The 15,833-nt window shown below is 35.3% G+C and overlaps 1 protein-coding gene across 2 annotated transcripts in view; it reads right to left on the bottom strand.

Moving 5' to 3' along the window:
• Window positions 1-4,455: 4,455 nt before the first annotated feature.
• SLC13A1 (solute carrier family 13 member 1) overlaps window positions 4,456-15,833 on the bottom strand; it is a 79,175-nt gene continuing 67,797 nt past the window's right edge. For both annotated transcript variants that reach the window (XM_072652865.1, XM_072652867.1), the window contains exons 12-15: window positions 12,538-12,647; window positions 10,737-10,898; window positions 7,812-7,949; window positions 4,456-6,245 (exon numbers count right to left, since the gene is read on the bottom strand). In XM_072652865.1, coding sequence (XP_072508966.1) covers window positions 6,108-6,245; window positions 7,812-7,949; window positions 10,737-10,898; window positions 12,538-12,647 — 548 coding nt within the window. In that variant the 3' untranslated portion in view covers window positions 4,456-6,107. The remainder of the gene's footprint in view (window positions 6,246-7,811; window positions 7,950-10,736; window positions 10,899-12,537; window positions 12,648-15,833) is intronic.

The following is a 15,833-nucleotide window of genomic DNA, read 5'->3' as shown; positions in this document are numbered from 1 at the left end:
TAAACAGTGTTCTAGAAGGACATCTGTTGCTTCATCAGAAAAATGGCTAAGTAGAGATCCTAAAGGGGATTTTCAAAACGGGATTCACAGTCTCTCACCCTTAGTTTCTTCATCTATAAAATATGCAGTAATAGCACCCACTGCAGTGGATTGTTGTGAGGATCAAATAAGGTGACATATGTTAAGCACTTTGTAAACCTTAAAGTGCTCCATAAATGCTAGCTCTTTTAAAAAGGATATTATTTTCTATTTAAATTTTACCATACATTTCTATAGTTAAGATTATCATCGACTTCCTTAGCTTCATGGCAATAAAGTATCTATACATACAATCGAAAAAGTGAGATAAAGCAGAAGTGAGAATCCAGAAGTGCGTGGTAGTCACTTGGTTAATATTGTAAATATAGTGCTCTTTAGACAGGAGAATAGTGACCTACACCTTCACAGACTTTCTGGAATTTCAAGTTTTTGTTCATCTCCTGAGGCAAGGAAATACTACTGTATGGTTGGTTCAGCCACAAGAGTTTATGAAGATTAAAATTAAAATTCTAAAAATCATAGTTTATAATAGAATAAAGAAATTCTCTTGGAAATAGGCATGTCATAGGGTGGGAAATAAATATAGCTCAGTATATGATCAGATACAATTCATTGGAGTGCTCTACTTCTTTGACTGTCCCCTCTAGTCTCGCCTTCATTTCCCTGTGGTCTAGAAAGAGAAAAACTACATCTATGGCTGCACATCAGGTATTGTCTCACAGTCTTTGTTAGGTCCTCTTACACTTCACTTTGTGTCTCTTGCATATGTCCCTAGGATGCTGGAGGGAAAGGCTCCGGGAGAAGTGTGACTGTCTCTTTTCTCAGTGTTTCCTTTTTTTCCTCCTTTCCTGGTCTAGTCACAATCCCAAAACAACATCATATTTCCTTATCTCAGGCAATTAGTGAAAACTCAAAACCCTAACAGTCTATGAAGGTCTGGACAATTTCCTTCCACCTTCCGTGAGAGGTTGAATTACATTAACTACCCACACAGCTGAAGTGTAGAGATCAGCACACTAGACAGTCTTTAAGGGGAAAACCAACAAACAGATTTGAAAGGCGTGGGCATTGAGGGGGGATGATTTCTTGAGATGCTCAGATTTGTGGAAGAAGGTTGGGTGGATGATGGGAATGTACTGATGGAGACCTGCAGATTCAGGCACAGATACACAGTGAGTAAGCACTTAGTGAAATTGCTTCTATTACCTAGATTAGAAGTGATCACAAAAGAGATTTGTGCATTTGAGTGACAAAGCTTACCTTTAAGTGACTGTCAAGCTAAAATAACAGCTACCATTTATCTTGAGTAGCAGGACAGAGGCTTTTGTTTAGGAGGGCCCTGTGAAAGTCAAAGTTAGGTCCTGACCGAGTGTGGGTTGGAACCTGGTATACTAAAGATGATGCCACTAAAAAGTTCTGGAAGATGTATTGGATTTAATTCGATTTTGCAAGAATTTATTCTATGTTCTAACCAATGGGGATACAAAGTTCCTGGCCTCATGGAGGTTATATTTTACTGGTGAGGAGGTGGTAGTGTGGCATGTACACAGAGTAAATACAAATCAATTGGAGGTAGGGAAGGGACTTGCAGAGCACTGATGAGTGGAAGAAAACCTAGAAAGGCCTCATAAAACAGGTAGCACCTGAACTATTTTCTTTTTCAATTTAATTTTATTTTCAGGCCTGAATTTTTCCCTCCTATCTCTCCTACCCCCCAATCTCCCAATGAGAAAGCACAAACAAAACAAAATCTATCCCAAACATGTATAATTAAGCAAAACAAATTTCCACATTAGCCTTATCTAAAAAATAATAAAAACAAAAACAAAATGTCTCAATTATCAGTCTGAGTCCAACACCTTTCTACGTGGAAGAGGGTAATATGTTTCATCATAAGTTCTCTGCAGTTACAGTTGCCTGTTGTTGATCAGACTGAAATGCTTTAAAGGAAGCTAGGGATTTTATGAGGAAGAAATGAGGAGGGAGAGCATTCCAAGTACGGGGGAGAGCCTGTACAAAGGCAAAGAGGAAGGAGATAGGTTGGCATATATAGGGAATAAGAAATTGTCTGAAGTATGGAGTTCACAAGGGGTTACAGTGTGTGAATAGTCCAGAAAGACAAGTGAGAGGTAAGAAGTAAGAATCTAGAAGTAATTGGGAAGGGTCATAATTCCAGGCAGAGGTTATCCTAGATCCAATAAAGAACCAGTAAAGCTTCTTAAGCAGGGGGGAGACATGTTTACACCTATCCTTTAGGTATATCAATTTGTCAGAAGTATAAAAGAGAGGACGTAGGGTTAAAGAGGCAGAGGAGAAAGGAGAGGATAGGATCAGGGGAATAGGTAGAGGGGTTGAGCTTGGCAAGAAGGGCCACTTCATCCTCTGAGGCTGAAGCAAGAGATGAATGTGGTAGAAATATGTAAATGTGCTCAGAGCATAGAGAAGGGGAGAAAAGGGAACTCTTGTCAGATGGCTTATATGTTCTCAGTAAACCAGGAGATGAAGTATTTTGCTCAGGAGGAAGAGAGGGATCACCATAGGTGCCTTGAGGAGAAAAGTTAGGCTTTAGAAAGGAATAAATGTAAAATAAAAAGTCAAGGCTTCAAGAGTTTAAAAGGGTGAAGAAGACTATAGAATTAACTGTGAAGATGTCTAAAGGCATCCTACTAGAGAACAGCGTGTTGGCCTTGGATTGAGGGAGAACTGAGCTCAAATCCAGTCTCTCGTTACATGTTTGCTAAGTAATCTTGAGCAAGTCATTCAACCTCCCTGAAAGGTTGATTTATCCAATCTTGGGTAATTCCCTAGGATTTATCTATTAAATCATTATCAGGTTTATTTTGCTTTCATGGAGGGAATCCCCAATATTTCCTGCTTGTGAAAATAGTCATAGTCATAAAGATAATAGCTATGGTTCCTCTCTTTTAAAGATGCAAAGAAATAAGATCTGAAAGTACAGATAAAAATAGAATAAAACAAACCTCTCTCCTGAGAAGTGTTTTAACTCTTATGAAGAAACATTATAAAAAGAATATTTGAAAGACTTGTCCTGGTATCCTGCAAAAGCTAAATGGTTGGACTGTGTTTCCAGAACTGAGAAGTCAGCATATGTAGTATATGTAGAGATGATTGATGGTGATTTGGGTTGTGATCTCAGCTCAGACATTGTAATTACTAATTATCTGTTGTAAGAGTTGTTATATTGTTAATAATTCACATCCAATAAGCTTGAAGATTAAATTCAGAGAGGCTTGATGTGTGTATGTGTGTACATATATATAATATATAAATATATTCGTACATATGCATATATATGTATATATATGTATATACATATACAGAGAGAGAAACAGATGAACAAAAGTTTGTGGGAAAATAAGTTTTTCAGTTTAATAAAGACTATGTTTAAAGTGGAGTTCACAACTAATATGAGATACTTAAATAATTAATAAGAAATTTTCAAAAACATACCTTGTGATTTTCTTAGAACTAAGTATGAGAATGAATTTGAAAAGTGGACCAGTAGCAGGTAGATAAGGATAATTATCTTATTTAGGTATATATCAACCCTCATAGATACATGAGGGCTGATTCTAAATTCCTATTATACTTCTATACCTGAATCTAAAAAAATATGTTAATCTTTACGTAGAGAGCATTTAAAAACTTTTGGGGTTTTTTGTCAATTAACATTGATTTTCTTGCTCTCCTATCTCATCTATTGAAAAGGAAGAATAAAAAAGGGACCAAAATCTTATAACAAATGTCTTAAATAAAAAAAAAAAATTCCTGCGTTGGTCATGTCCAAAAAATGTATATGAATGTTTGTCGTGTCCTGCATCTTAAGGTCATTACTTCTCTGCTAGTAGGTGGGTAGAGTATGCTCCTTGAAATGGTTGTTCATTGCATTGAATAGCATTCTTAAGTCTTTCAAAGTTATATTTACAATGTTGATACTGCATAAATTGTTCTCCTGGTCCTACAGGACATATGTTATATGAATTGTCCAATCATATCTGATACATGCAGCAAGTATTAAGAGGTAGCAAGAGAATTCACTAGACCACTTGGATGTATTTGGCAAAATGATTCATTTCCCTGTACTGTGTATTTGGTAGCACTTGGGAGTAATTTAGAAAAACTGTTCAAGCTGAAAAGTTGGCATTATTTTTCTTGAGCAAAACTAAACTGCTTATTATAATTGGGAAAGTTATTTTTATTTTCTCATAATGGAATATGTATCAAGCCATAAATGTAGTAGTAAAAGAAATGATTAGGAAAAAAGACAGTTATAATAAATAACATAGGCCATAAATAAATGAGTTTGCCACATACTGACGGTGGTGAAATGAATGTTTGACTAAAGTTTTTGTGAAATGTTTTCATGAAGCCAAAGAAGACTGATATGCTCAGGAATTTTGTAAAAACAGGTTTATTTTTCTATGAGTACATTGATAACCCTTATAGACGATGCATGGAGATAAATACTAAATATTCAAAATGTATATTTTAAAAATTCCTTAAATATCTTGTACAACAAAATATCATTTGCCCACATGTAATGTTACTAATAATTCTATTATAATTTTTATTTTATAAGACCAAGCCTAACAAAATACTTTTGATAAGTACCATAAAAATTTAAAAGAGACAAGTAATGGTCAGGGCTGTTCTGTTTTGCTTTCCCTACATGGTTTCATAGTATTAGAGTTGTTTATTTTAGAGCCTGTAATTTCCCCCTTTAACAATTTAGCCATCAAATGCCCATCTTGGCCTTTCTCTTGGACCTTGCTTTTTGCTTCCATTTCCTATTGTACGTATCGCTTGACTTGACCTATTTTTCCTTTACTCATCTTGAAGTTTATTCCCTTTTCTCTCCCAATTACTATACCTTCCCTTCTTAATTTATACCTAGGTTTGTATAGCCAGTGAGACCTTAAATTCTGTCTCAGTATTTTCATCTGCAAAAGAAGTGAGTAGGGGGCAGGTGGAGGAAACAAAGTATATGCAATTTGAAATGGTGATTATACCAATGATTAATTGTTTTTGTTTTCCTCCATTGGTGTGTGTGTGTGTATGTATATTTTATATATATATATATATATATATATATATATATACATATATATACATATATATATATATATATACACACATATATTACATTAGTGGTCCAAATCACAGCAAGCCTTATTTTCCACACATTTGTAAAATGTATTCCTTAATATTGATTAAAAATATGGATTACATTAAATTCATTTAACCATGTTTGAGGAGAAATGAAACAAGAATTGAATTCCCATGTTTTCATGTCAGGATGATGGCCAATATAACACTCTATACATTTTTTTAACTTCAAATAAAGTGCAGGAATTTAAAAAAACATGAAAGTTTATAACTTCATGTCATGCCTCAAGTAAATACATATACAAATCAGAATGTTAAACTAAACCCCAAATTGGTGATAAAGGTGACTGATATCTTTGGAAGATTGAAAAGTGAGCCCTTAGTATAAAGCAATAAGCAAATAAACCAAGTACAATGTCAGTCATGGGTTGCTTGATGATACATGGTATGATGATGAAGGAATAACATTGCCTTCATCCCAAAGGGGTTGTGGAACCTGCTGAGATGACCAGAGCAAGCAAATCTATAGTGTCTATAATCTCTAAAGAAAGAATCTATACTTTCTTTAACATAGGGAATCTCCATAGTATCAGTATTGGAACTCCATCAACATGAAATTCAACGCGCTTGATAGAAAACTTGGAGGGTGCTGCTTAAAGTATAAAAGGTTTAAAGTCATACAGCTAATTGTTGACAGTTAGGATTGGATCCCAGGTCTTTTTTTACCCCAAATGCAGCATTCTACCATGCTTCCTTGAGAGTAATTATAGCTAATGAAGGAATACCTGCAAGGTACACTAGAATAGCAACTGTAATTTGGAGGACTTGTACTTTGCCTTGACACCTCAAATATTCCTCAGTTTAACCATTTATTGTCCAGTGTTCTTAGTGTTTATCAACATGTCTTACACAACAGTTAGAAGATCCATTCTGGTCAATGGTCACGGCAACGTGTGATTGGAAATTTCAGGAGCCCAACCAGGATACGTATGGAGGTCAAACATGGGTACCATCCATGTGAAAACACCAAGCATCACTACAGCAACACCTACGATATTAATGCCCAAACCAGCTTTAACCTTAAACAAAAATAAAATACAAAAGTTAGTCTCTTGAAAGGTAAACCAACAAGACGATTTGAATACCATTTTATGATTTTCTATATTATTTGTGCAAAGCCTTGAGGAGACATGAGTTGCCATTCTATAAATAAAAGCGTTTCTTCCTCCAATGATACAGGACTTTCTAATCTGTTCTAAAGAAACCATCATGGAGCTGGGAGTGATCTGGAAAGGATATCTGGGACTCTACCTAAGTCATTTCTGAACTTTTCTTAAGAAAGAACTTCTATAACCTTTCTTATTAACTCATTCTAATGTTTAATAGCTATTTCCATTAGGAAATTCTTGTCTTCCTTTTCTAACCACATTTGTAATAAGTGTTTTGTGTTTTTTTGTTAATATATTTCATGGGATATAATTTAAAGACATAGTCTGCCCAGAGTCATGTTATAATTATCTGTAATATAACTGGGTTTGATAGTATTTGATAAATGTTTAGGGAAAGATGGGGCTTCAACGTTCCTTTCTCCAAGCTTAGTAACACCAATTCAATTGATCTTTTTAAATAGTGGTTATATTTTCTAATCTTTGTATCATCTTTAAAATTTTTCTAAATTGTTTATTTGGTAACCCAAACCAGACATAGTAAGAATGTGACTTATTATTCAAACTTGTCTTGTGGTCATTACTTGCATCCCTCCCAAATGTCCCCACGTATAATACTCATTTAAATATACATACATACACATATATATGTGAGCACTATAGATCAAGGGTCAACAAATTATTATAGAAAGCTGTATTTTACATTCCTTCAGCTAAGAATGGTCTTTACATCTTTAAATACAATTTTAAAATACAAAAACCATTCAAACAGTTGACCTGATGTGATCCTTAGGTAACAGCCTGTTGACCTCTGGTGTAAATGGTGATAAAATGGTACTTTTACACTTGTGGTCTATTATGACATCTATATCAATTTATGGTACATAGATATATAAGATATTTCTTGTATTGCACAAGTGCAAATTTTTTTTGTTTTCTTAAACAAACTTTTTTTGATATTAGGCCATTCAGTCTTTTGCATTTAACAAATGCAAATATTTTCAAATATACTTTATAATCGTTAATTATTATTGGCCTAAGTGTCTGGATCACTATGTCAACTCTGAGAGTTTGAGTTTCAAGAGACAAGAAAAATATTCTTTATTTTATTTACCATATCTGAAAACATGCAAAGCTTCCCTTATACAGATTAAAATCATACATCCTTTACTTTTAAAAGTTCTCCATTTTTTTAAACTTAAGTATCGTTCCACTGGCCATTCAAAGGATGTATCTAATACCTAATTTATAAATTCTATTCCAAATTTCATGAAATCATTGTAAATGTTAAATAGCTTTAACTTTAGGTCTGAGGACTCAGTAGAATAAGCTCCTCTCAAGTCATCATCTTTTTTTAACAAAAAAATAATCTAGTAGTTTTATCAATGGAATAGGAATCACATTTCCCCTTCCCCCAAAAAGAGAGAAATAAAAACATCTCACATATGAGTCAAGATCTTATTCTTTCCAATCACTTACCATGTCAATGACTTTCAGATGGCCATAGGAAAAGACAATGGCATTGGGTGGATTTGCTATTGGTAAGAGGAATGCAAATGAAGTACATAGAGTGGAAGGCAGCAAAATATACAGGGGGTTCACATGAATAGCTTCAGCCTATTGAATGAAAAAAATGAAAGGATATAAAGGACATCTCTGAGACAAAACAATGAAGCAAAAATTAAAATTAATAAATTCACCAAAATAATCTTTCCCAGAAGCAGGTTAAATGTCTAGTTATAAAATAATAAATGTACATTAAAGTGACAACTTTTAAAAATTTTTACAAAGATTTCATCTGTAGAAAAGGTTCCTTCCTTTCTCAGCAAGAGTTTGGCCAATGCGAAAATAATTTCCCATCACGTTTTGCTTAGTTCTTTGTCCCTTTCTAGATCCATGAATTGTTTTTGAACTCTTTCAGCCCCTTGGGCATGGGACACAACTACTTTTCTTTGTCACTACAAAAATAAAACGATCACACAGTTGTGCCCCCTTGATGGGACAACATAGCAATATCCCTTTGGATCTTAAAGTTGTCGTTCGATTACTCCATTTGTGTCTGACTCTATGTTGACCCCATTTGGGGTCTTCTTGGTAAAGATACTGGAGTGGTTTGCCATTTCTTCTCTGGCTCGTTTTACAAATGAGGAAATTGAGGCAAAGAAGGTTAAGTGACTAGCCTAGGGAAACACAGTAAGTGTCTGAGGCCAGATTTGCACTCGGAAAGATGAGTCTTCCTGACTCCAGACCCAGCACTCTATCCACTGCACTACCTAGCTGCCTCATCATAACAAAGAGATTATTTCAAATCAGAAACCAAAGTTGAGGTCACTTTCTAATTTATAAATGGAATGTATTCTCAAAATTTGCCAGTCATTTGTTTCACATTCAGACTACATTTTCCTTTACAAACAGTGTTTTAAATGGTCATTTGGTTTATTGCACACACCCTTCCCCTCATTAAAAATCTATTTAACTCATTATGTACATTTTATATTGGTAATATTTTATTGGTGACCAGAACTTCTTAATTTAATAAATTGTTAACAAATAATTTATTAATATTTTCCTATAGAAAAATTTCAAATTTTATATGGGGTCACAAAGACTGGAAGTCAATACCTCACTGAGCTTCAGTTTTCTCATTTGTATAATGTGGGGATTGAACATCCCTTACACTTCTGAATCTGGTGATTTTTTTTAATCTCACCTCCCACTAATGTAGCTTGGGAGTAGGGAGAAAGACAGGTGTAAAGATTAAATTCAATTAATCTTTAGATAATACCTACTATATTCAGGGTGCCAGTAACTTGTTGACTATACTTTCATACCTTAATAAAGAAATGGATATTTTTAAATGAGTCATTCCCCAACTGTTCTAAATTGGGACACAAATAACAGTGTTCCTTCCCCCTGCCCATCCCATACTAGTGAAGGCTCCAGGCCATGGCTTCTCTCATTCATAAGGACAAGCTATAAGTCAAATGTTCATAAGCCAGGGACTGACTGTAGAAGAATTGTCATGGCAATATATTTACCCATATTTTTTTGCTACCCACATAATTCTTCCCTCCAATTCTGAGAAGAAAATCAAGGAAACTATTTTACCCATATAATTTTATCCCTGAGTTGACATAGCAACGTGACAGCTATCAGACACTGGTGGGCAGTTTTAAGAATGCCAATCAATTTTCACAACTAAAGGAAGAGGGCTCCCCCTGTAAAGTATCTTTTTTTCACTGTAATGTTTTCACTTGTCACATTAGGAAACATGTTTCACATTAAAATGTGCTAGGATAAAGGGTTAAGTGAAAGTCAGTTGTACCCAGCTATACGTTGGGGAAGAAATAAGGAGGGGCAAGTGAGCATCTCACATCTCTTCCTAAGGTATTCACCCTTTCTGTCTAATGCCTTTCTTCCTTGTTTCTTTTCATCTTCCTTTTCTCCTGAGTATCTCCTCTGGACCAGCAGAAAACTTCACGGCTTTCTTTGGACCAAAGGTGCTAAAACTCTAAACACAAAATATATGCTCTTTTCAGTCATTTGTCAATCACTTTATATTCTCCTTCAGAGAAGGAGGGAGAGAGAGAGAAATGTGGATTAAGGTGCATTTGAGCGAGAGATGTTAGTGTTAGATCTAAATTCCAATTAACCTGGTCACTGATTGCTACGTAACTTTTAGATTCTGATAAAAGCTCATTGGAAAACTGAAAGATTAAGATTTCTTATTGTAGCAATAAAACTAGAAATGGGGTATTCCCATAATCTCCCCTCTACTTCTTGTGGTGGACATGAAAATAAGGATATATGATGATAAAATAACAGAACGTTGTATTTTTGTGTGTATATATATACACATACACATATACATATATACATACACATATACATACATATATGTGTATGTTTATAATTATGCATGCATAATTTGATAAGTATATAATATATTTACATATATAATTTAATAAATATTTAATACATTTAATAGACACAAATAGTATATTTATATTTATCTATATTTAAATTTATTTACTAAAGACTAGGAAGCAGATAGTCCAGAGTTTCTATGAATACCACAATGGTTTCATACTATGAATTAATGAATGAATGGACTAGTAAAGGAACAAGAGAAAAAACATTTATAAAGGAGTTACCATGTACCAAGCCCTGAATACAGATAAAAATCTCAAGACATACCAGTCTTCAAGGAACTTCTCTCATGTTGAGACAAAACATATGTGAGAATAGTAACTAGCGAAGGTTATTTTGGTTCAGAAACTTGCAGGGATGATGAATGTAGGCACAGGAGAGTAGACTGGCAATCACTTTCCAGTAGCCATGGCTACTTGCTTTGATTGTAATCTTTTCTTTCATAAGCTTTGTCAAAGTAAACCAAATACTCACCAATGGTGCTAGTATAGGTAGGAGAAGGGTAATGGTAGCTGGATTGCTGACTACCTCTGTTAAAGAAGTGACGAGCAAAGAAGATATAAGGATGATTGACCAAACTGGTAATGAGCCCAAAGGTGTTAGTTGTTGGCCAATCCACAAAGATAATCCTGAACGCTACAAAACAAAATTATTTCATTAATATTTAATCCTTATTAAGAATTCTTCTTTACATTCTTAGGAACATTGCTTTGCTGGAGAATTTACTGTCTATAAAAATGAGTCTAGTTTTTCTATCTTGTAGTAACCTCCCAGAACATCTAGATCTGTAGAATAACAATAGTTCTCTGTGGTTTGACCCTTTTGGAGGAGAAAAAAGAGAACTCATTGACTCTTACTCTAATTGCACCAGTAGGTTTGGGTTTTTTTGTTTGTTTATTTGAAAAAGAAGTCAGCTTGTGGAAGCAGTTTATAGGAGGAGATATTTTGGAAGCTACTCCAGATTGTGGAAGGTTAGGTGAAAAGAAAGAAAAAGGATAATAAAATTTCAAAAGCCATACAGTGGTAGTGGAGTGCCCATAGAGATTGCTCTGATCCAATACCAAGACTGTGGAAGTGGAGACGTAATTATAATTTGAGGAGGCTCTCTCTTAGAATCTGCAATCATATCAATTTCTTTTGGAAAGGTTACATGGGCAAATTTCCTTCAAATTCTGGTAAAAGGACTATCCTAGAAACATGTAGAAGCTTTGTTCTGTCTTTGGATTCTTATTCCAAACCAGAATCTCTAAGTCTGATCAAGAGAAAAGGTAAAGTTCAAGAATCCATTGAGTCCTTTAGAGTTCTTGCAGATTGAATGTTCTAGATCTAGGTCAAACAGTTAGCTAGTATGAGTAGGATATGATTGAACCAGGCTCTTCTCCACAGTTTAAGAAGTGAGGTTAGTTCATTACATTACATTTAGTGTGATACAACAATAGCTGGAAAGAACACTAGCCATCTAATCCAACCCTCTTAGTTCATAAATGAGGAAACTGAGGCCCAGATAAGTTCAGTGACACACCTATACATACACAGGAACTTTCAGGAATTTCAAAATCCAGTTATGAGGATGTTGTGAACTGGTATCCAGAAGCAAATTGCTCCTCAGTAAATACTACAAAGTAATATTTCTAATATCTCTACTAGTGGAAACTTTTCCTCCTTGAATGGTCAATATCCAATTATTCCATAGAAAAGCTAAAAAGTAACAGTGGAAATTATGTTGACCCCTTATTGATCACCATGAGTATTGAATGATAGAATCAGTATTCTTAAGGGGTTTTAATTAATACCCAAGGTATAATAATGCCATTTTAAATTTGGCTGTATAAAATGAACTCCACCATTTTGTACACATTTATTCATTCTACTAGAATGCTTTCTTTGATATCAGTGAAGGCTCCCTATCCTCAAGACAAACCTGCCTCAAGAGAAAGTCCCTTTTTATATCTTACTTTCCTATGACCTGAGTATTTTTGTCTATGCCTTCACTATACTAATATTATTTCATGGAGTGAGACTTTTAATCTCAACTGTGTTATTTCCTTTTGTCATGCTGGAACATTGTAAAGTAAATGCGTTATGCTTAGAGTCTGTAAAAATCCTTGAACTCTGATCTCATCTGTGTTGTGTACTAGATGTGTGGCTATTGAAATCTACATCATGAAAATGACAGGATAACCTTGAATGTGGTGAAAAAAAAATGAGTCTCTGTGTCTTCTTTCTTTCTTTGGAAAGGCACAATTTGCCTAGTATCTTCTACAAAGTTTATTACCTCACAGCCGTCAGCCAGGGCAAACCCACCACCCACAAGAATAGCTATGTCCCAAGGCATGAATGACTGGAATTCTTTCCAAGTAATCAGCGGAGAGTAATCAAAAGCAACTAGAAAAAAAAAAGAATTTGACATTAAAATATTGTTTGAAAAATAACCATATGACATGATACTTAAAGGTAACCTTGTTCTCAGCACTAGAAGAAGTTGTAACAGCTACTGTCCAATAAATATAAAGGGTTCTTCTTCTATTTACAAAGAATATTCAGGGGGAAAGGTGATTTGTGTTCCTAGAGGAGGGAAAAGGCTTGGATTTTGAAAATGTTGCTAATCCTACTTAGTTAGGAAACTGTATTCTAAAAGGTAAAAATGGCATAACTTGAGGTGAGGGAGTGTGAAATCCCTTGAATGTTATTTCTGAAGAAATTCAAAATCACCATGCATAATGAAATTCTAAAACCATACTACAGAGTTTGTTATACAACATTCCAAGGGGGATTCTAAACAAAATGACCTAACTTAGGATGCCTCGCAGGTCCTAAAACATTGATGCAGAGATTTAATAGCCAACTAACATCTGTATCTAAGGTTCTACTCGCTACATATTGAGTTCATATCTATTGATATACATGCTGTCTTCCCCATCAAATGTAAGCTTCTTAAAGGCAGGTACTATTTTGTTTTGGTATTTCTGCTTTTTTTCTCTATCTCCAGAGCTTAGCACAGTTTCTAGTGCATAATAATGGCTTGATAATGCTTGTTGAATGATCTAGGAAATGTTCCGCTCTCTTCTGAATAACTGCATGTAAAGGGTCAGTGACCACATATCATATTTACCAGAATCTCAGTTAAAGGAAAGCATGGAGGGAAAAAAACCACATTCTAGTTACAAGTCATCAGATAGGACAATAAGAAAAATGTTTAGAAAAGTTTTGGCATAAAACAATCATCTGCTCTCTGGTCCCTATTGCTTCCATCAGTGTGTTAAACACTAGCTTCACTCAGGATAAAGTGGTATGCCTATTTATCCATAAAACTATATGGCACAGGTGATCTTGTAGATAGGCACAGATTTACACCGTAATCAATATGACTTCATTCTGATGAACCAGGAGGAACTTCTGACCAAAGAATTGGTAGCTGAAACAAATGATATGCATCTTGGGAGGAAAACAACTATATCATCTCAGAAATCGAGGTAAGTAAGGAGGTGGCTCAGCAAAAAAATTCATATTTTGAATTACATCCTAGATTTTAGGAGAGATGATTTCAAAACCACCAGAGAAAGGAATAGATTGGACCCCATGGTAAAAAATTCAATGGGAGAAATCAACTCAGGGGAAAGGAACACTAAAGAGAATGAAATTCTAATGAAACTGAATACCAGTGATTCCAATGAGTCAGAAGCAGAGGATAGGGGAAGGATTGTAAAGAATCAGTTGTAGATGTTCAGGAACCTGAATGAACAATCGAAATTTTTAAAATAAATAGATAGATGATGGTAACAAGGGTAGGAAACTGAGAATGAATACAAAGTAGGAGCATAATCCTGTAAGAACAAAGTCATAAATGTTTAAACCCAAGAAAAAAACCCCAAAACTTGGGCATACTAAGAAAGAAGAAAAAAGTTAGGATAGGACTGTGACTCAAGATAAATGGGACAACAGCAAACAATGGAGTGAAAACAAGGCTACACTTACTCAGATGAGTTGAATATAAGATATGGAAATTCAGTAGAGATAAATGTTAAGTCCTATGTTTGGGTTCAAATTATTAACTGTTATCAACTGTGAGAAATATGACTAGAAGATAGTTCATGTGGGAAAATAGCCAAAAGAAACATCAATACTCTAGGTAGAAATGTGAATTGGTCCAACCTTTCTGGATATTGGTTAGGGATTTAGCAGGAAAAGTGACTAAACTTTTGACATCTGTTGACAAGAGTGGTGGTGGTTCTGTGAGTGATTAGAAAAGAGACTTAAGTGATGTCTCTTTAGAGAAGAGACTAAAAGAGAAAAGAGACTAAATAAATGATAAAAACTTGGATATTCTTTGCAAATATGGGGTGAGATAGAGGAGTTAGAGGTGCCACTGAGATAAGACTAAGACGGATGTGTTAGCAAAGCATTTGAATAAGTTTTTCATTTGTTTTGTTTGTGTCCTGGGAAGAAGAAACTAGGAGCCAAGGGGTCAGGTATCAGAGGGGCAGGTTTTAGTTCAGCATTAGGAAAAATGTTGGATCTGTCAAGAATGTGGAATGTGCTCAGTTGGGAGGTAATAAGTTTCCATTCACTGGAAACTTTCCAGTGGGAGCTCATTAACTACTTGTTGGGATACTATAAAGGGCATTATGTCCATGGATATTGTCCCTTTCCAAGTCTGAGAGACCTTTTCCCCTGCAAGAAATGTGTACCTCAAGCTTTTGTAAGAAGGATCTCCCCTAAAAGTGTAGATGACAGGACATTGGTTTCCCTGCAGTCTGTGAGAATGATAATAACCTGGTTGTGGGGATGACGGTGAGATTAACACAATCACCTAGTTAAGAATTCTCCACAAAAAAATCTACTTTTCATTTCCCAAAAGAAAAGATGGTGGATCAGAAAAAGGGTCAAAACTGACTTACAAGATCAGAGGTGAGGACTAGCCATGGCAGGGGTGGGGAACCTGAAGCTTCAAGGCCACATGTGGCCCTCTAGGTCCTCAAGTTGACCCTTTGACTGAATCCAAACTTGTGAAGAGGCTACATGTGGCATTGAACTCGCAGGTTCCCCACCCCTGGGCCAAAGTGTCTGAGACTATATTGGAGGGGCTCTTCCAATACAAGTGCATGCATTCGATCAGGAAGCACATGTTCTTTACCCACACCCCCCGGGTGTTACCAACACTCCCAAGAGAAAGGAGCCTTTGAAAGCACAGGAAACATCTGTGAGCCTGAGAAAGAAGATAGGCTGTAGCTTTTGCTGGTTCCATCAACCTTATTGGGAACCCCAGACCCAAAGACTTAACTCCAAGATAACTTGCCACATGGAGATGAATTATGACTTCTCTTTGGTAAAATAATTAGTGCTAAGCTAACAAAATCACTGCATCTGCCCTTTCCCAATTGCCTGATATAGTAACAGAGGAGTGTATATTTTTTACCTTGGTAGCTTTGCTCCTCTCTGATTCCTCCACTTTACAGTAGATCTGAGTTTCTCTTTCATCCATAATTCTAATAAGTACTATGGCCAGTGCCATGAACATGGCTTGCAGACCACCACTAGTTTAGCAAACAGCACAATGCTTTTGAACTATGC

Source organism: Notamacropus eugenii, chromosome 3 (assembly GCF_028372415.1).
Source record: "Notamacropus eugenii isolate mMacEug1 chromosome 3, mMacEug1.pri_v2, whole genome shotgun sequence".
Lineage (NCBI taxonomy): Eukaryota > Metazoa > Chordata > Mammalia > Diprotodontia > Macropodidae > Notamacropus > Notamacropus eugenii.
This window is presented reverse-complemented; position numbering and strand designations above follow the sequence as displayed.